At 43.3% G+C, this 22,198-nt stretch overlaps 1 protein-coding gene across 6 annotated transcripts in view; it reads left to right on the top strand.

Annotated features, from left to right (window-relative positions):
- AUTS2 (activator of transcription and developmental regulator AUTS2) overlaps positions 1 to 22,198 on the top strand; it is a 968,366-nt gene that overhangs the window by 877,856 nt on the left and 68,312 nt on the right. For all 6 annotated transcript variants that reach the window (XM_074974906.1, XM_074974908.1, XM_074974909.1 and 3 more), the window contains one exon: positions 5,118 to 5,166. In XM_074974906.1, the coding sequence (XP_074831007.1) occupies positions 5,118 to 5,166 (49 nt within the window). The remainder of the gene's footprint in view (positions 1 to 5,117; positions 5,167 to 22,198) is intronic.

Here is a 22,198-nt window from a genome sequence, read left to right as displayed (position 1 = left end):
CGCCGGGGGCTCGCGTCCGGCTCAGGATTACCGGGTGCAGGGCCGCGGTGTGGCGGAGAAGGAGCGTCGGGGCTGGGCGGCTCTCACCCCCCTGAGCCGCTGTTTCCAATGGAATTCACTTGAACCCGGCCGCCGGAGAGCCAGGGGCCGGCGCCGCGCGGGGCGGGGACTGGGGCACTCCCGGGGGCAGCCGCTTTGTCTCCGAAGAGGGGGGGACGAATCCAAAGACTTTTTTTTTAAAAAAAAGACACCCCCACACACACACCCCACCCCCGGCTTCCGTCTGCCCCCAGCCCAGGGAGGAGTGTGAGAGTCCGGGGTGGGGGAGCGCCTGGGATCCGGAGCTCCTCCAAGCGGCTCGTCCCCGGGGCACCGGGCGCAGGTTGGAGCGCTGCCCCCCCCCCCCCGGCTTGCTGCTGCTCCTCCACATGGGTTTCTTTGTCCTGCTGCCGCAGCTCCTTGGTTAGCTTTCCGCGGCCGCTGCTTTCCCCGCGCCCGCCCCCCCGCGCTCCCTCTCCTCCCCGGGAACCATCTTGCCGGGAGCGGGGGGCTGTTCCGCGCTCTTCGCTCGCTCTCCAGCAGGGATGGCTGGCTGTGTGCTTCGGGTTCCCCGCCTGGAAGGAACTGGCCTTTGAAGGATTAGTTTGGGTGTCGCTTGGAGACTTTTTTTTTTTTTTTTTTAAAGCCCATCTGGATCGGAGTTCGCTGGAGACCGGAGCACGCGCGTTCACACGCACGCAAGCACCAAAAATGCACTTAGGGCTGTCAGTAGCGCTTTACCCTTTGCGATCAGGTAAATCCCCCCCCCCCCCACTTTGCATCTTCCGCTCTCCGCTGGCGGGTTGGACCTGGTGGAGATCTGACAGCCGGGGGAGTGGGGGGGAAGCTTGCACCGGTTCGAAGACTGTTTTACCTGCACTTGGCGTTCTTGGGGCTTTATTGATCCCCTCCCTTTGGGTGAAGGGGGGGGGAGATGTTCTCTGTGTGGTTCGAGGGGGTCCTCTGTCCGCAATCACCGTCTCTGTTCCCACCCCACCCTCCCAGCAGGATGTGGGACTCTCTGGGCAGTTCAGGATGTGGGACTCTCTGGGCAGTTCAGGCACGTGCAATTTCAGATTCGCCCCAGTCTGGATCCCGTTCTTCACAAACGTGTTCCCTCCCCGGCGCCCCCCCCCCGGCAAGCCGAACTGGCGCGAGTTGGAGGAAGGGGCGCGCGGATCCCCCTCATATCCCCTTTGCCTCGGGGATCCCTGCTTTGGGCTCCCTCGCCGGATGAGCTTCATGCTGCTTGGCACAGGACTGTCGGGAGGCGCCCGGCCCGGACGCCTGGAGATGGCAAGCGGCATGGGTGGGTGGTGTGCACTTGGGCTGGGTTTGGGATCGCTGCTCTCTCGGTCCAGACCCGGAGCGGGGAGGGGGAGAGAGAGCTGTTGACAGGTCTGAGGTTGCTGGGTGTTTCGCAGCATTATTTGGTCTGAAGCCTTTGGCTCGTTCCCTCACTGTTGACATTTGGTGGAGTTTGCGTGTGAGAGAGAGAGAAGGTGATCGGAGGAGGGGGAATTGGGGGGAAGGTGCCCCGTACTCTGGGGACTACCGCTGGAAATAGACCACCGCTGGGGGGGGACGCAAAGGCTCCCTCTGAACATAAGAGTGAGGGGTCTTCACTGCCTAAGTTGGGGCTGCGCGTCGGTTTCCATGCCCCTCGCGAACGGGGGCTTTGCATGCGGGTGGAGAAAATGGCAAATGCGCCCCCGCGCTATTGAGGAGTGAGCGGAAGCGAAGCAGCCTGAGCCCTTCAGTGTAAACCCGGCGGGTGGGGTGGACAGGTGCGCGGGGAGCCCGGTTCGGAAGTATTTCATGTGAGAGTGGGCGGGTTTGCAAGCGCTTAAACAGCCTCTGTGCCAAGGCGCCTGCCTGGACAGGCCATGGTTTAGGAATCCATCCCCTTGAATGGAAGGACGTTCCGAGATGGGGGGAGCAGGTTATTTTTTTGTCGTCCCCGAGATTGCTGGCTTCTGTCATTCGTGTTGTAAAGGGCTAAACTGGGCTTGGGAACTGAAATAAGCAAAGTACAAAGGGGGCGGTTTATAATCCGCTTCAGCAGCATTTCTCACACTGCCCAAGACAGAGGCTAGAGGATGATGCTCAACAGAAAAGAGACGTTTTCCTGGCAGAGTGCATGCTCTGGATGCAGGCTCTCACGGGTTTCCAGAAATGTGATGACACCACCAGAGACGGTGTCTTTCCAGTAACTCCTCAGATAGGACTCGAACAGTGGAAATCATCCGGATGGTAGTGAACGAACACACACTTTCTCATGGAAAGGAAATGTCTCAAATATCCAAGTCAGTCTCCGTTTCTTAAAAAATCAAGGTCTGACAGCATACTTCCCTCAAATCATCAGTCACTAAAGTAGAAACACGCTATCGTTTCCTGCCAATAGATTTTCATTGTCGTCGTGCAAGAGATTTTAAGTCAAGAACACTTGCAGGCGTTGTATTTTAGTGGATTTTTTGCATTCGTATTGAATGCTTTTTGAAAATGGTTTGTTTTTCTTAGGTGTAGGTGCCACTGGATTGGGCTAATTAATTATTGTAAAGAAAGTAATAATTGTATAGGAATTAGTTAATTATTGGACCATGTTTGGTGACTTTTTTTATTTTTTTACTATTAGTTGTTTACTTTGCTGTTCACCCAATGAAGCTTCATATTTAAAAACAAAGTTCTAACTTGAGCTAACCAGGCGGTTATTGTCTATATGCATCGTAACACATGCGGTGTTGATGGGTTTTTTGGTTTTCTTTTCTTTTTTAAGTTGGTACTGTTAGATTCAACAATGCAGTTAATAAGGCAAAAGAGGCATTCACTTTCCAGTAACCTCTGTATTTGTAAAATTGTCTTTAATTTATTGTATAGCTGTGCTAATAATCACATCCCTAATTTGGGTTGAGGTGTAAAGGTTGTTCATGCAGAATGTATTATGTACCACATTAGGTCTAACAAATGTCACAGACAGACTTCACAGCGGTGTTTCTTGTGTTTTGCAATGAACCGGAAAAAATTGTCACCTGGATATTCTGAGCTTGGAAAAAAGCTCCCCCCCACCCCCCCCCCCCGATCAAGCTTTAAAAAAATATTTCTCTTTTTTCCCATTGTTGCAAGGGGGGGGAGTTATTAAGAAGCACCCACATTTTCTAGGCTATTTCATTTCGAAATGCTGGAATAAAGGAATTTCAAAACCTATAAGCAATTTTTTACAATAAAAGTAGTTCAGGCTTGATTTTTTTCAAAAGCAGGATGATTTGGGAAGAACTTGACTTTTAAGGGGAAACTGATTTTAGAAAGGCAGTTGCAGATGAGATCCAGCCTGAAAGGCTATTGTTTTTAATCAGAGAACAGGATGATTCTCATGTTTATGAAAACATGGAAAAATCTCCTAATGTGTTGGAATAATGTCCAACTGTTCTTTAAAACACATGGCTTCCTCGATCTCTTCAATTTGTACTTTGTTCCCATATTTTCATTAATTTCAAGAAGGGCATCACTGGATAATAAATCCAGTGTTTACAAGGTATTTAATTAGAAAGAAATATCCTAGCTTAGCTTTTAAATAATACATACAACATTAATCTGGCAAAATCCATTTAGAATTGGGAGCAAATAGAGCAATTTTTAATAAATAAGAATATAAAAAAGATACTTTAACTTGATGTTAAATTAATGAATACTTGCTTGTTATTACATTATAATACATTGCATATAAACTGACGTGTGTATCTCTCTCTCTATAGATATAGATAGATAGATAGATATATCAGTTTATATATAATGCATTGTGTAATATAGTATATGTCTAATAAATTAATTTTGCTAGACACAACTTCAGAAATGACCTCCTGATTTAAATATATATGTATAATTATTTGCTTTCCAAGTACAGGATGTTTTTAAGCTTTGTTCACTGAATGAAAATGGAAAACAATGCTGTATCATAGCCAAACACCAAGAAACTAAAAATATTTTACAAATTTTGCTGTCTGTATTTTCCCCATGTCCTTAATAGAATATTTTGTTAATAAGCACATTTAATTGTATAAAATGTCAAAAAGCTGATTCTCCCAAAATAATGTTGTATCTGAAATATGGTTAAATTTTAATAGCTTTATTTTTTGTATAATTTGTAAATTCAGATATTGTATAGATTTAAGCTTTAAGTGTGTGTGTGTGTATGTATATACCCATATATGTACACACATGCACAACAGAGACATAAATAGACTTGAACTTTTAAATGTTATGGAAGTAAGTTGTTGGTAAGGAGAACCTTTACCGGGATATTTTCCCTTGGCTGACTTTTTAACATTTAGTCCTTGGAACAGAGATACACAGTTGTTTTACATGAAATTTAAATAAGGTTTCAGTTTTATTGATAAAAAAATTAGTCAGCCTACTGATGTGAAAATTGTAGTAATAATTATGAAATGGGTATTTTTCAGAATAAGCAAAGATCAAGCTGGCATGATGGAAAAAATACAAAATAGTTATCAGTTTATGCAGATAGAGTAGTGTCTAGATTATTTTGACCAAAGTGAGTCCAATGCCGAGATATTTCCGTTAAACATTAATAATGTCTTGTTTAATAAACAGCACATGATAGCAATTCAGACAAACACTGGCCTAAGTCTGAAATGATAAATACACTGGGTCTTAAAAGAAGAATTTTTAAAAAGAAAGAAACACGCAGAACTGCAAACACATGAGACTGGAATGAGTAATTCAAAATTATGGTATCTGTCATAGGCTGCAAAATCATTGTCAGAACAAGTTGGGTTGCCTTATGTATCACAGTACAAAAATATATTTTGTGTGCAGCTAATATGTCGAATAAGAAATCCTTTTTTAATTTATTAACTAGAATCTTTCCAAATAAATATCTGCACTGCAGGACAGTGAAACACAGCCAAATAGCACCATCTTATGGATGCTTTTTTCTGGAGCTACAGCTTTCATCAGCTTTCTTGTTTTGTCAACCTATTTTGGTTTTTCTAAGGTATATAGATATACACATATTTTAATAATATGTATAATGTGTACCTTCTTTTTCATTGGTATTTCAGGCATCTGATGCCAGCTCTGAAAAATTATTCAACACTGTTACAAATAAAGGTAAGACTGCAATCCCCATCATAAGCATATATATTTTTCTACATGCATTTCTTTTCATGGCAATTTCAATTTGGGATAAAATGTAACTTGTTGTGCAGGAATGTAGCAATCAGCTTGTTAGTGCTTTTTATGTTTCCCTTGGTTTCAGACATGTTCTATAGGCTTCATAATTGCTTTGCTAGAGCAATATAACATAAAGACTTTAAATAATGCATTGCCTGCCCGGTCAGAATTAATTTAAATAACAATATTAGGGAATAGTTTATTTTACAAATGGCTTTAATTTAAGCTCATTTAAATAACGGCAACAGTTTTCAAAATGTTTTAGCATGATTGTTACTCATCAGTTACATGATAGACATGGAATTATGAATAGCCAATTTGTACTGCTGACAGTAATAACCAGCCAGCATTTAGTATTCACAGGATAATAGTAATAAACCATGGCTTGCTGTGCCGTATGCTTTCTGTAAAGTTAATAAACGATATAGAGAGCCACATTTAAATATGCAATATCGCATTCATATCTCCCAAACAGCAATATAAAGAGAGAGTGGCTAATGATTTAACAGTACATTAAAGGAATACTTGCCTTAAATCAGTGTCAGTGGGCTTCTGTGTAGTGCTTATCTGAAGCAGCATTGTTGAAAATAATGTGGGGGTGCTTTTCTTTTTGAGGGCAGAGTGGGGAGAGAGTCTTGAATCACTAGCTGTGCCAAGGTGTATAATTCAAAGGCTTTAAATTACATAAAATCTGTTTGATCGTTTCTCTCAAATCCCCCTCTCCCCCAACACCTGTTTAGTGGCAGTGCATGATAATTGCTTAGTAAGAAGGTGTGCGCTTTCAGCTCTAATCTCATACAGTCTTAAATTATAATTTCATTGGGGCACTGGAGCAAGGGTTGAGTAGAAAATACAGGCTTGATTATACTGAAATTTAAGCCTTTTCTGTTATCTAGGTGAATAATTTGGATGGTGACTTATACTGTGTGCTTCTCACATAGAGCTTTTTGGTTTGGTTGGTTGGTTGGTTTGTTGTTTTGGTTTGTCCTGTTGGATCATTTTTAAATGTGAAAAATGCCACAGCCTGCCAATTTCTGTACCTTTTGATTCCATAGAGCTGCGGGAGGTGTACCTGAGGGCATTAAGCAGTCCCTTATATTTGGGATTCCCATGCTGATACACTACTTCTGAAATTACTTTGATGCATATTGAATTATATCTATTTTTAATTGCCTTATGGACCTGTCTTCCTGTTTTATGTATTAACATCCTTTTGAAGGACAATCTGAAGGGGTTGGGTTTTTTTGGTCGAAATAGGTTATCCAACTTGGCAAACTTATGTTATCTATTCTATTTAAATTTGAATTTACAGCCATCCTTCCTCCTCCCTGGAAAAAATAGGTCGCCAAAAGAAATAAAAAAGAGGAAGACTTGTGTGTTCAGGGACCCCAGACCTCCAAACTACATGTGACTGCACCTTTATTTTGCTAATTTGCTGTAAAAAGCTTTGGAATTTGAGTAGTCCTTTCTTGGGATTGAGCCAGAATAGAATAGAAGCCAATCCAGTGAATCAACATTCCTGACTGATAGTCTGTAACTAGGCTGAAGGGATCTCTTCAATTGAAGGATGAAAAGTGATTGATGAAGACTAGGCCCCTGTTCCTCTTCCTTTCGTTTTCTTTTTAGAATCAAACACATTGCCCACATTCTTATTTTTGTTTACTTACCCAGTTTGATTTGTGGCATCTATTAGGTTGTGAATAACCATGCTTGACAGGGAGCCTTTTCTTCTGAGGTACTTTTCTTTGGTGATTTAGTTCCCTTGAAAGGATTAGGGTTTCTTTGTGTAGCCTAAAATCAACATAGGCTTTTCGAAGCTTTGCTTGGGAAACCATACACAAATAAGCTTTTTAGTTGATGGTAGATTATTCCTTTGCCCCCTTATTTCCATCAAAATGGCATCTTTCTTTTCTCCTCCTGAGTTTCCCCTTCAAGCCATATGCTAATTCCTGTTGGCAACATGAATGACAAGGGGGAGAATCAGTGCAAATCCAGGTGCTGAAAAACTAGGCCGACTGGTTTCATTTTGTTTTGGGTGTTTTTTTTTTCCCCACTGGAAGAAAGAGATTAAGGGGAAGACGGTGGAAAAAGCATAGGGGACAGTTTTGTTAAAGGGATTAACATTCAAACCGCTAAATATCAGGAAAATAATCTCAAAAAGATCCACTGTTTAGAGATAATGTCAATAATTGCTTCCAGACAGGTGCAGGGATTCTCATTATGGGCTGGGGTTTGTTGGTAGTCTGTCCTCTGAGTGTCTGCTGGATGGATGGTTGAGTAGACTGTCAAAGAACTGTCAGTTTGATGCATTTCAAGTTCAAGTTCTCTTTTTTGCAAAGTGGGCTGTTTGCTTTAGAGCCAGCTCTTCTCCTGTTTTGTCCAGTGTTCCTTTTGCCAGAAGCAATAAAAATCAGCCTAAGAAAGGTCAAATTTGCATTTGGTAAACCGCGACGAAAATCTTCAAAGCCCCTGGCTGATTGAACAATCTGACAAGGTATGGCAAACTGACAAGCATACATCCCTGGTCTGCCTCTCAAATATCCCTCAAAATTATCTACATGCCACACAAATATGGTGTTCTCTCACGTTTATTGTTTTAAAATGATTTGCATCGGAAACAAAAGATTGTGAAACTGATACTACAGAAAAAGTTATTTGCACAAAAGGAATGACTCCCACTGCATTTTAATTATTAATTGGTTGTGTCCTTCATTTTGGGTATTTGTCCTATGCTGTATTCCCTTTTATTATGTGGTTAGTTATTGTATTACAGTAGCACCCAGAGGCCCTTGTGCTAGTCTCTGTACGGACACACAGCAGGACACAGTCCCGGCTGCAAAAAGTTTAGGGCAAAATTTTCAAGCCACTTAGAGGTTTAGTAATCTATGTTTCCTTGAAAGACACTGAAAATAGGACTTAAGCTCCTAGGTCCAGATCCTTAAAAGATATTTAGACCCTTCAGTCCCTACTGGGGGGTTTAGATGCCTAAATACTTGCTGTTAAGTAACAGGTGCTTTTGAAAATGTTACTCAGAATCTAAATAAACAAGACAGCCAAAGAGTACAAGAAAGGAAGTACCATTTTAAAAATAGGAAACAGAGGTATAAAGAGATGAAATGATTTCCTCAAAGGCATACATGAAGTCTGCGGTAGAGCTGTGGCTTGAACTCAGATCTCCTGAGTCCCAGTCCAGTGCATTAACCATAAGACCTGCTTTCTCATTTGGGATTTGGCAGATTAAGAGGTATGTCCATGGTTATAGTCTGCTAGTGATGTTTGGCAGATCTCCCAGTCGATTTCAATCAGTATGTCTGAGTATAAAAATCAATTGCAGGATACGCCCTTTAGGTCAGTGGTCACCAACCAGTCGATCCTAGAGGATCGACCAGTTGATTGCCATCTCTGGTGGTGCAGTGTGGCTGCCGCTAAGGCAGACTCCCTACTTACCCAAGCCACTCCCAGAAGCAGCCAGCGCAGCTCCGCGGCCCCAGGGGCAGGGAGGCAGGGGTCTCCCTCCACGTGCTGCTCCTGCCTGCAAGCACCGCCCCCGCAGCTCCCATTGGCTGGGAGAGCTGCAGGGGCAGTGCTTGCAGAGAGGGGCAATGCACGGAGCCACATGCCCCTGCCCCCCACCCCAGGGGCTGCAGGGCCATGTTGGCCCTTTCCGGGAGCGGCGTGGCGTTGGGGTAGGCAGGGAGCCTGCCTTAGCCTCGCTGCGTGCACTGCCGACCGGGAGCCGCTGGAGGTAAGTGCTGCCCAGCGGGAGGCCGCACTGTAGCCCCTGAGCCCCCTCCCAGAGCCTGCACCCCAAACCTCCTCCCGCACCCCAAGCCCAGCCCTGAGCCCCCTCCCAAAGCCAGAATGCTGTACCCCCTCCTTCACCCCTACACTCTGCCCCAGCCCAGAGCCTCTTCCTGCACCCAAACTCCCTCCCAGAGCCCGCACCCTGCATCCCCTCCTGCACCGCAGCCCCCTGCCCTAGGCTCAGCCCAGAGCCTCCTCCCACACTGCGAACCCATCAGCCCCAGCCCAGAGCCTACACCCCCTTCCAAACCCCAACCCCTGCCCCACGCCGGTGAATGTGAGTGAGGTGGGGGAGAACAAGCGACAGAGAAGAGGGGGATGGAGTGAGCGGGGTGGGGCCTCGGGGAAGGGGCAGGGTAGATCCTGGTTTGCCCTTAGATTCAAAAAGTGATCTTGGGCATTAAAAGGTTGGAGACCACTGCCTTAGATGCTTTAAAAGGACATATCAACTTTCCTTTGAGGTCTGAAAGCATCAACATTAACATCATTAATCCTGGCCCATGTATTGAATGTTGTTAACCAAATTTTGTAGTGTAATTTCCCAGAGTAATGAAGTTCCATTATCTTTCGATAACAGACACACTTCAAAGTCACAGTTCTGGAGCCGGCAATTTCTCCTACTGGCTCTGTACCCAAAGTATGTTAACCCCTCTCCCCAGAAAATAACCTTTCCTGTAGGGGAAAAAAATGATTCTCAAACTGTTGAAGTTTTATTCTGTATACTATACTGAAGTTTTCTTTGATCAGGAGCCCAGTTAGGCTGTTACAGCTTTTTATGTTCAAATTGTTTACAGGATGTTCATGTAAACTTTATGAATCCATCTGCCTTAGTGCCAAAGCCAGCTGTCAGGGAAATATTTAGTCTCTCAGCATGAAGTAGATAGATAGGTGTGGATTACCAGTTGGCCGTAGCAGCTGAAATGCTGCTCATGGCAAGCTCTGGCTTTTTAGGTTGTTCTGGAGAGAGATTGTCCTCCAGAAAAATAGGCACAAGTTCTTGTTTCTCCCGTATGTCTGTCTGGTACATCATTTCTTTAAGACCCCCTGCCACATCTGTTTTTGCAAACAGACAGGGAAGTGAAACAGACAAATATTTCTCTTCCCTGATCTGATTCACAGAAGTTCCTGTGGTGGAAGAGAGATGCTTCTCTCTCCAGGTGAACCAACCTCACCCCGTTTCCCGCAGGGAGTGTAATTGGGATTCACCACTACATACAAAAAGCATGGACACAATCTCAGCATACCTAAGTATAGCAAAAAACCATCACCACCACCCCATACTGGGCAGACAGACAGCCCCCGTTTCTGCCCTTTACCCTCTCTTCTCAGGAACCCAGAGCAACCTTCCCCAAACTACTCACCCACCACCACCTTCTCCTCCTTTTTTTGGCTGCCACCTTCACATCTCTGTATATCTACAGAGGGTGGGTGGTGTGTGCATTCCCAGCCTGCTACTTCTGTGCTATGTGTGTGGTGCCTCCGCTACCCTTGGAAACTATCCAGTTGGTTGGCCAGAGAACCCCAAGAGCAGCTCCCTGCCTGGAAACATTTTCTTTGTGCTTCTGAAGAGGCCTCACTCCCTAAATGGGACTGTGACCAAGGCATGTCTCCAAAGGAGAGTTTGTGAATTGCGTCTGTGGGCTTTGGGTCACAAAGGAGTCCCTGATGCAGAATTAGAAGGTGAACTCATCTGGCAGGCCATATCCATGACATTAAATGTTGCCATCCTGTCCGCTAGAGGCTAGGCTGAAAATCACAAACCATTTGATGAGGTTTGCTGTTTCGAAGACCCCAATGTTCTTGTAACGAGGCAGTGCTGCCAACGGGACTAGGAGAAAGACTGCTTTGTTTCAGTCTAACTTCAGAGTTTAAAAAAAAGTGTGTGTGTGTGGGGGGGTTGTTTTGGGATTGCCTTTTGCTCTAATTTCTAGAAGAGAGTTAGTTAGCTTGTGTTCTGAAGGCTTTATCTGAACAAGAAGCTTGTTGCGTAGTGTTGCATCTGTGCAGTTCATATCCATCAGCATGAATACATTTTGCACTACTGAATGCAAGATGCATTGGCACAGCCAGCTGTTGGCGTGGTGAAATTGTTCTGGTGCTCTTAGTGAGGGAGCATAGGTACCCCTCTACACCTGCATGCCATCCTCCCTCCTATGCTCAAATCACAGCCGCCGCCTCCTCTGTACACTTTCACTCTCTCCTCTCCCTATCCACAATTACACTGTGTTCTTTCCCCACAGCGAAAGTTCTAGAGGAGAGTTCTCCAGGGCAGGAGAGTGAGCTAGGGCTGCCAAGTATGGAAGAGACAGTAGCTATAATTTGTCAAATTAAGCTTTAAAAATGCAATACAAGTAACTGGTTTCAGAGTAGCAGCCGTGTTAGTCTGTATTCGCAAAAAGAAAAGGAGTACTTGTGGCACCTTAGTGGAAATATTCCTTGAGTCGGAGACGTCGAAAATAGGATTTTAGGTCACCACAGAACTGTATCATGTTCGTGGGGGTGGAGGGGCTGAAGGAGAGACCCCGAGATAGGACAGATTCTTCTGCTGGGCTAAGAGTATAGTTGGATAGATTAACAATATTGCTGTGTGGGTTAAGGGAACCACTGTTGTGGCCCCTTGTGGCATGCAGTAGTTTAGAGAGTTTAATGTCCTTCTTCTTTTGTAGAGAAGCAAAGTGTGTGTTGTAAATGGCTTGTCTAGTTTTTGTAAAGTCCAGCCACGAGGAAGTTTGTGTGGAAGGTTGGTTTTACTAACCCACAGAGACCTTCCTACCAAGACTACGAAGAGAAGGATTCTGGGTGGACTCCTCCTGAAGGTCGAAACAACAGACTGGACTTCTACATAGAGTGCTTCCGCCAACGTGCACGGGCTGAAATTGTGGCAAAGCAGCATCACTTGCCTCATAACCTCAGCCGTGCAGAACACAATGCCATCCACAGCCTCAGAAACAACTCTGACATCATAATCAAAAAGGCTGACAAAGGAGGTGCTGTCGTCATCATGAATAGGTCGGAATATGAACAAGAGGCTGCTAGGCAGCTCTCCAGCACCACTTTCTACAAGCCATTACCCTCTGATCCCACTGAGAGTTACCAAAAGAAACTACACCATTTGCTCAAGAAACTCCCTGAAAAAGCACAAGAACAAATCCGCACAGACACACCCCTGGAACCCCGACCTGGGGCATTCTATCTGCTACCCAAGATCCATAAACCTGGAAATCCTGGACGCCCCATCATCTCAGGCATTGGCACCCTGACAGCAGGATTGTCTAGCTATGTAGACTCCCTCCTTCAGGCCCTACGCTACCAGCACTCCCAGCTATCTTCGAGACACCACTGACTTCCTGAGGAAACTACAATCCGTCGGTGATCTTCCTGAAAACACCCTCCTGGTCACTATGGATGTAGAAGCCCTCTACACCAACATTCCACACAAAGATGGACTACAAGCCGTCAGGAACAGTATCCCCGATAATGTCACGGCTAACCTGGTGGCTGAACTTTGTGACTTTGTCCTCACCCATAACTGTTCCACATTTGGGAACAATGTATACCTTCAAATTAGCGGCACTGCTATGGGTACCCGCATGGCCCCACAGTATGCCAACATTTTTATGGCTGACTTAGAACAACGCTTCCTCAGCTCTCGTCCCCTAATGCCCCTACTCTACTTGCGCTACATTGATGATATCTTCATCATCTGGACCCATGGAAAAGAAGCCCTTGAGGAATTCCACATGATTTCAACAATTTTCATCCCACCATCAACCTCAGCCTGGACCAGTCCACACAAGAGATCCACTTCCTGGACGCTATGGTGCTAATAAGCGATGGTCACATAAACACCACCCTATACCGGAAACCTATTGACTGCTATTCCTACCTACATGCCTCCAGCTTTCATCCAGACCACACCACACGATCCATTGTCTACAGCCAAGCTCTATGATACAACCACTTTTGCTCCAACCCCTCAGACAGAGACAAACACCTACAAGATCTCTATCAAGCCTTCTTACAACTACAATACCCACCTGCTGAAGTGAAGAAACAGATTGACAGAGCCAGAAGAGTATCCAGAAGTCACCTACTACAGAACAGGCCCAACAAAGAAAATAACAGAATGCCACTAGCCATCACCTTCAGCCCCCAACTAAAACCTCTCCAATGCATCATCAAGGATCTACAACCTATCCTGAAGGACGATCCATTACTCTCACAGATCTTGGGAGACAGGCCAGTCCTTGCTTACAGACAGCCCCCCAACCTGAAGCAAATACTCACCAGCAACCATACACCACACAATAGAACCACTAACCCAGGAACCTATCCTTGCAACAAAGCCCGTTGCCAACTGTGTCCACATATCTATTCGGGGACACCATCATAGGGCCTAATCACATCAGCCACACTATCAGAGGCTCGTTCACCTGCACATCCACCAATATATATGCCATCATGTGCCAGCAATGCCCCTCTGCCATGTACATTGGTCAAACTGGGCAGTCTCTACGTAAAAGAATAAATGGACACAAATCAGATGTTAAGAATTATAACATTAAAAAACCAGTTGGAGAACACTTCAATCTCTTTGGTCACTCGATTACACACCTAAAAGTTGCAATTCTTCAACAAAAAAACTTCAAAAACAGACTCCAACGAGAGACTGCTGAATTGGAATTAATTTGCAAACTGGATACAATTAACTTAGGCTTGAATAGAGACTGGGAGTAGATGGGTCATTACACAAAGTAAAACTATTTCCCCATGTTTATCCCCCCCCTCCACCCCCCACTGTTCCTCAGATGTTCTTGTCAACTTCTGGAAATGGCCCACCTTGATTATCACTACAAAAGGTCCGCTCCCCCCCGCCCCCCCCGCTGGTAATAGCTCACCTTAAGTGATCACTCTCTTGTTACAGTGTGTATGGTAACACCCATTGTTTCATGTTCTCTATGTATATAAATCTCCCCACTGTATTTTCCACTGAATACATCCGATGAAGTGAGCTGTAGCTCACGAAAGCTTATGCTCAAATAAATTTGTTAGTCTCTAAGGTGCCACAAGTACTCCTTTTCTTTTTGCGAATTCAAGTAACTGTGAGCAATGATATTTTTTATTGGGGTGCCTAAAATTATTATTTGCAAATGTAATTTTAAGAGGCCTTGCCCATTTTTACTGATAGCTTAATAAAACTATCAGCTACTCCTTTTCTCTGAATTTCTGATCCTGTTCTTTTAAGAATTTATTGGAAATGTTGATTTTAGCAAAGTCAAATTAATCCGGTATCAGTGAGCAAAATGGCAATATTTACAAAAGCATAATTTTATCTGTTCTGGCTCCAGTATTTATTTTGTAGATTAAGCTCTATTTGATTTTCTCAGAAAGACTTCTCAGCATTGCACTGCAAAATAACAGAAACCACAAAAATAAAGTCAAAATAAGATTGAAAAATTCTTTGGGATAGAGTGTTTTGATTACAAAGATTTTGACGTGAACTACTTCTAGATTAGTGAAGTCCAAGTTGGACTCTGGCATAAAATTTCATAAATGAAAAGGCCCGTCGACCTCCTGTATCTAGACTACTGTGAGTCACTCCACTGTAATAAACCGTTGTTTTCTCGGAAAATGTATGTTTATTTAACTGGGTCTCTTTTTGCTTCACAATCTGGATTCTATTCAGTCAGTTACCACTCCAATTAACTAACAATTATTTAACATTAACAGTAATTACAGACGCCAGTTAAGCGCCTACAGATGTCAACTGTTAGCTTTGTACCTAATCACTCAATGAAATGGAGAAAGTTCAACAAACATCAATTAGCCAAGCAATTAGTATGAGTTAGGAAAGAGCATGTTATCATGTGTGAGCTGATTCAATTTATTTTATTTTGTCAGTAAAACACACACAGAGAGAGACAAGCAGCAATAAATTATTGAGATTAGATAAAGCTGTATTGTTTTGTTGTTTACCCAAGATTTTCCCCCCTCCTCTTTTATTTTCCTTACATAAGTTAAATATACTTTACCATGCATTTGTTATCTTAACAGATATATTTCATTTCAATTCGAAAAGTACAACAATGTTCTTTTAAGACTACAGACTCGAGACTATGGGCCCAGATCCTCAAACATATTTAGGCTCCTAACTAGTATTGAAATCAGTGGAAGTTACGAGCCTGAAATACCTTTTGAAGACCAGGGCGTGTGAGCCTGATTCTCTTCTCACTTTCATCAGTTTTACACCTGCATAGCTGTCGACCTCAATGAAGTTACTCCTCTCTTACACACTAGAGGAGAATTAGGGAACATACACAGCTGTAATGTATATGTGATTTAAGAAAATACTGAACAATATTAATTGATTTCCCCCACTGTATTTCCTTTAAATTTATTTATATTTTAAATGCTATCTGATTGAATCAGTTAATTTCAGTTAATAACCTGGGCCCACCCAGCAATATGCTGTGTAGATGTGTTCTGTGCTTCTTTTGCCAACTCTTGAGACTTGGCCCCCTTCACACCAGTGGGAGATCACTCTCTCTGGCAGCCCAGTCTCCTCCTACTGCAAGATAAGCAATTGATCAGCTATTTGTCAGTGGCAAGGTGGGTGAGGTAATATCTCTTATTGGCACAGCTTCTGTTGGTGAAAGAGATAAGCTTTCGAGCCTACACAGAGCTCTTCTTCATCTGCCTTGTCTCTCTCATATCCTGGGACCAACACAGCTACAAACAACACTGCAAACAGCTATTTGTTACTGATTAAGGAATAACACCTCCTCTAACTGCACTGCATAGTTCGGCCTCCATACTGCAGATTTACCTTGTGTCCTGCTCAAAAGTACTGATTAGGAATGGACCCTAATTTAGCTTTATCTTTATAGGAAACAGCTTTCGTATAGTGACCAGCCTGACTCATTACCGAACAACCTAATTTAATTCTTTTTAAAGTGCCCTACTTGATAAACGGCCTTTTGTCCAGTCAGGATGTATTATATGGCTTTCTCCAAAGGTCTCTTGAGAAACATATATTGTCCTAATATCTTATACATTTTTTATGCCTAACGTATGAAGTATACCATAAACCTAGCCATACGAATGAATCTAACCTTCCTCCTCAATGGACTCTATGGATTTTAATATCCCTCCTAACTTAAAGCCCGGCCATTTTGGGGCCATTACTCATGTTGTTTTATATTAAACTACCATCAGTTAAACAAAAAATAGATCGAGCATCACACTGGCCTACAGCTATATAGCAAAGTCTCGCAACCCTGGGTGAAAATATACATTTAATGTCAACAGATTTAGGGAGCAGTTTTAAATACCTTCAAAAGTTGTTTCAAAAACCAAATCAGATAGGCTTTTTATTTCAGTTGTCAACTGTACTCCTGAACAGAAATGCTGTTTAGCCTTGTCACAGCACCAGAGTATTTGTAATATGATTCTTCATGTAAAATAATCCCATAGAGCATGATGGTATGTATTCATTCCGGCTGCCCCATGGAAGTCAGTGGGGTTATTCATGCTAGTATTTTTCCAAGTGTGGGAAAAGGAGTGAAGGTAGCAAAGACATACCTCCCTATTGCTCTCCAGCATGTATGTCTACTCTAGGAATACTTTACCAGTGTGGGAATGCTGATATACTATACGGCAAAGTGCTCCCAATGTGGACACAGCTATCCTGGTAAAACCACCCCCCATGAACTATATCAGTAAAAGCATAGTTTTGCCAGTATAACTGCATCGACACAAAGGCTACTGCTTCCACAGCTGTATCGGTCAGGGGTCACACCTCTTCTCTCCCCTTATCAACACAGCTATCCCGGCGGAAGTCTGTAGTGCAGACCAGACCAGAGTCCCAGGGCTTGTCTAAGCTGTGTATTATGCTGCACTAGAGATGTAAATTCTAGTGCTCACTAACTGGCCCACGTGGAGCCTGCTAGCATGCACTGAAAGTTCCTGGTGCACGTTAACATAGTACTGTTTGAAACATGCAAACATTAACATGCACTAGTGAATTTTCAGTGCACGCCAGCAGGGTCCACACAGACAGTGAGTGACACCCTAGTGTGCACAATAATTTACTCCCCTCTAGTGTGGACTAATGCATGTTGTAGATAAGCCCTCAGCTTTTGTTTGAAGAGAGAGGGGGAAAAGAAGTAAGTCTCTAGATATTATGGTTGTGAAGAAACCCTTAAATGTGACCCAGCAATGCAGCAATATTTGCCTAAGTGTGTGAAGAGCCTGAAACAAAGGCTCTGAGGCTTGAACAGCTCTATTTATTTCAGTGGCAGCTAACTCAGGTACCAGTGATATCTTAAATGTCAAAAGCGTTAACTCTTACACTGCTCATCGGGGCATGTAAGAAATGAGAGAAGGTTCATATTATAAAGACCTACACTAGCTTGTCCCAAAGTATGCAGGGGGTTGAAGGATTGAGTTCTTATTAAATATAGCTGAGTAAATGCTCCCTAATTTGTTCTTATTTTGGGCCCTGGTTCAGTGAGGTACTTCAGTATGTGCTTATTTTTAAGCACTTGTTAAAGTTAAGCCTCTACATTAGTGCTTTGATGGATTAGAGTCCTAGTGACAAATCTTGAGAGGCACTGAACACTTTGAGCTTCTCATGAATCTCTCGTTATTTAGTCCTACTGCAGGTGTAGTTCCCATTGACTTCACATGAGACTGCACTTGTGTAACCGAAGGCAGAACTTGACTCAGGCCTGATCTACACCTAAACATTAGATCTACCTAGCTGCATCGCTCAGGGCTGTGAGAAATTTCACACCCTGTGTGATGTAGTTAGGTCGAGTTGTAGATGCTGCTAGGTGAACAGAAGAATTCTTCCATCGACCTAGCTACCATTTCTTGGAAAGATGGATTACCTACATTGATAGAAAAACCCCTTCCATCCATGTAGGAAGTATCTAAACTACAGTGCGACAGCCGCAGTGCTGTAGTATAGACATATCCTCAGTATCAGGCTGCATGTGAAATTTATTTGCTGTCACAAACTGTTTTCTAAGCTAAATTTGACTAGTAGCACTCTGTGTGTTTGTCAGGAGCACACAGAGGAATGCATCAAGTGGTGAGTGATTGTGTTTGTGAAAGGGGTGTTGTACACTGCTCAACAAGCTGTTTAAATGGCCAGTGTAAACTTATACTTAAGAGATAACAAATAAATTGCTTTAAGGGCCATTTTGAACAGTAAATGGCCTTGAGTTGTATGTGCTAATAGACTGATGCAAGAGGTGGTTGTCCTTAGTTTTTTTTTCCTTCTACTGTCATCTGAAAAATAGTTTTTCCCAATCATTTCTTTCTTTCTTAAAGATTAAGACCTGGAGTTTTAAGTGTCAGCTAGCTTTTTGGATGCTTTGCTTTTTGCACGACCAGCTTCACGCCTCATTTTCAGAGGTGCGGAGCAGCCATGGCTCCCATTGATTTTAGCTGTAGCACTCCCATTGTGGAATCGTGGGAGCTTAGCACCTCTGCAAATCAGGCCAGTAGGTGTCTCAAGTTGAGGATGATAGTAACAGAGACACTTAAATATAGTGACAGGTTTCAGAGTAGCAGCCGTGTTAGTCTGTATTTGCAAAAAGAAAAGGAGGACTTGTGGCACCTTAGAGATTAACAAATTTATTTGAGCATAAGCTTTCGTGAGCTACAGCTCACTTCATCGGTTGCATGAGGTGAGCTGTAGCTCATGAAAGCTTATGCTCACTGAATGCATCCGATGAAGAGAGCTGTAGCTCACGAAAACTTATGGTCAAATAAATTTGTTAGTCTCTAAGGTGCCACAATTCCTCCTTTTTTTTTTTTTTTTTTTTTTTTTTTTAAGTATAGTGGATACTTTTGAAAATTTGAGCCTAAATACTTTGTGGTGAGTGGCTTAGAATAGAAAATGTCTGTGGCACATGAAGTTGCATTCTAAGAAACATCTGTATAAGGCTATCTCAAGTTAGTAATAAAAAGGAAAAGTTTAATTTAGTTGATTTATTTTATTAGGTCAATCATGCAAACATTTCAACTTTATTTTTTAAAAAGAAACAACATTTTAAAACTAATTTGGTGGTTTAAAACACTAGTTTTACCTTTGCTTGCTGTTTCATAATTTGCTTGTTCACACAGTCATGCTGCCCTCAAATCTCACTGGGTTTTCTACCACAAAGGGGGTATAATTGCAGAGTTTGATTCCGCTATTGTTTGTAATAAGACATTCCAGGATTGGGTAATATTAAACAACACTATAGCACCTTTGTATATGATAATACTTCAGTAACTCTTTCTTTCTTTGTTCCTGATGCATTATTTCATAGTTGTTGAGTTGTGGATATGGATGATTGTGCAACAATATACGTGTTAGGGTTTTGACAGTGCATTACGCTTTCTCTGAGAGAATGGGAGAGAAAGTATACTAGTAGTGCAATATATTAATTGAAATCTGTTTCACTAATTTGGGCTAGTTAGAACAGTTGAGGAGCAGAGCTGTTTCTCCCCAGTGTGAGCCCCTGAAAGGAACTGTGACTCAGGGAGTTGCTTCTGGGAGATGGAACTCAGATACTATGGTGATGGGTAGCAGTATAAAAACCTAAGATCGACGGGAGGGATAGGAAGAAGAATAAGTTACTGAAGCCTTTGAAAGGGTGATGCTAAGTTCTTCCCATCATATCTGGCCATGGAGTAATGGGGGTGTGTAGCCAGAGCCCTGCCTACTCTTTATCTCCTCCCTGCCCACTGACTCGGAGAGGGGAGTATCTAGACAGCAGGGGCTGTGTTCTGTACCATACTGAAACTCTGGGTTTCTCTTGCTTGGCAAGTTGGCTGATTGGGAAGGAGGAACTGTTGTGTACTGTGATGATTCTCAGGGTAACCAGGACTGAGAGTCGCCTTCTTACACCCCTGCCTCCAGTGTGAGGAAGTCTTGCTTGCTTGTGCTTCACTGGGTGTCAGCGCCCTGACACCACCAGCCTGTTAGCCACCCAAGCGCTCTCCTTTGGGCTGTGCCAGCCCTTACTTTGCCTTGCAGGTTAACAAGTTCCTTTGAAACATTCTCCTGTCATGTCTGGTTGCCAAAATGGTGAACAGTCCTTAGAGTACACAAGTTTACCTGTGAGCTGCTGCACTGCTGAACCCATACAGATAGCATGTGACCTTACCCATTCCGGCTCTCATGTGAAATGGACACTTCATCAGTGGAGAAGGGCCTGCTCCATAGCTCATTGAAGTTACCAGAAAGATTCCCATTGACTTCAGTCAGCTTTGAATCAGCCCCTCAGGTGAGGTTTTTTTCCTGTTCGTGTAGGAGGATGTAATTGAGCGCCAAATTACCTAAAAGAAATTCAAATATCTGAGAAGTCTTATTTCTTTGCTGGGAGGCTTCCTTACTTAGATCGTAAGCTTTTGTAGGAGAGAGCAGGGACAGTCATTTTGTTCTGTCTTTGTACAGCGCCTAGCACAATGGGATCCTGGTCTATACTATTAAATGCTATTAATTCTTTGGCAAGCTGTTATAGTTGCCTGAAAAGGCTGGTGCTACCTAGCATGGCCTGCACCTCAAATCTCTTCTGCTGTACATGCTTTTGGGGTAATATAAATTCAAGTTTGTCCTGTGTGTAATACATGAGGACCTTGTTTTGAATATGTAGCTGCCTACTTCAGGATTTTGGCATTTTAAAAGTTAAGATGGTTTTCTTTGCCTTCACATATTCTCCCAGGTATCTTATCTTATTCTGATAACCTAACTGCTATCGAGTCTTTCAACAGCACATCCTCTTAGCATCTAGCTGAGGAGATGGGTATTCACCTGAAGGCCTCATTATGCTTTGCCAGCACATTGGGGGGGGCCAAAAATAACTTGACAACACCTGCTCGACACCAAGGACTTCAAATGACAAACAAATAATTGGGTGAAACAAACCCTAAGCACAGTGCAGCTGACACGGACTGCTGTGTGCAGAGTCCTCGACAGTAACAGTTACAGCTCTGACTGGTTCATGTCAGAGCAAATCTTTGAGCAGCAGATAGGGATGACACACAAGAATGACAGCTTTGGAAATAGCATGCTAGTTACTGCAGCAAGTCAGGTAGGCCTCTCATGCAGGCTAGGACAAGTTGCTGTCATTTTCATACAGGTGAATGGCTGACATCCCGCAACAGAGGTGGAACAATTGCATTTAAAAAAATAAATAAATAAAATCAGAAATATGTGGTCCTCTAGGAAGGTTTATGTCCGGGGTAGGAAATTTCTCACCTCCTTTTCTTTTTAATCTGGCATTGTAATCTGTTTAAAATTGAGTGATGTGAAGGCTGTATATACGTAAAAGTCAGATTGCCCAGTAAAAAATCACGAATAATGGTTATTAGGGCTGTGGTGTTTGAAACAAAAGCAATGTGTTGTTTTGTTTCCCAGGGTGCGAGTGCATGTTTGGCAGAGCATCATCCCACAGAGAAAACTAAACACAGAAACAGGCATTAGTGCAACATTCAGGTTGTGGTCATCAAGCACTTAAAAAGTCAGGAAACCCCCCCAATTGAAGGTTTCTTCACCGTAGCAGTAACTCCGGCGCATTGTTCCTGTTCATCAAAGGTCATTGAAGTCAATAGAAAGACTCCCATCGACTTAGGTGGACTCTGAATCAGGCTCCATGTTGTGCGTACCTAGTAGCTTCAGTTCCTGTTTTCTTTGTTAAAGGTCAACTTTTGCGTATGTGCACAGGGAACAGCACTGATCCCTGCTGCCTGAACGCAAGAAAAAAGGGTATGTGAGTGCTGCTAGCAGTGCCAGGCGACCTGACGGGGTAGCGCCATGGCCCCATTTGCCCCCGCATATGGACAGAATCCAGTGCAGGAGGAAGTGTGTGCTGCGTTTCCAGAAGTCAGCTGCCGGAGTCATTTATCAGCATAGCCATGGAGGGATAGGCTTCTCCAGGGGCAGAATAGCAGAATAGAAACTGGCAGTAGCGCCGAACACATCCTCACCTACAACACCACACCTGCCCCTAGTAAAGGCATGAGAGAAACTTTCATATATTGCTGTTTATGGGCCCAATTGTGCAGATCTTGGGATTTTTTTCTGAATTCACTGGGAGTTTTGACAATATAAGGAGTGCCGAATCTGACCCCATGCAATTTTCTCTATGTAGTAAAGTACACTGGATAT

The sequence above is a fragment of the Natator depressus genome, chromosome 17 (assembly GCF_965152275.1).
Source record: "Natator depressus isolate rNatDep1 chromosome 17, rNatDep2.hap1, whole genome shotgun sequence".
Lineage (NCBI taxonomy): Eukaryota > Metazoa > Chordata > Testudines > Cheloniidae > Natator > Natator depressus.
Note: the sequence above shows the minus strand (reverse complement) of the source record. Positions and strands in the feature narration are given on the sequence as shown.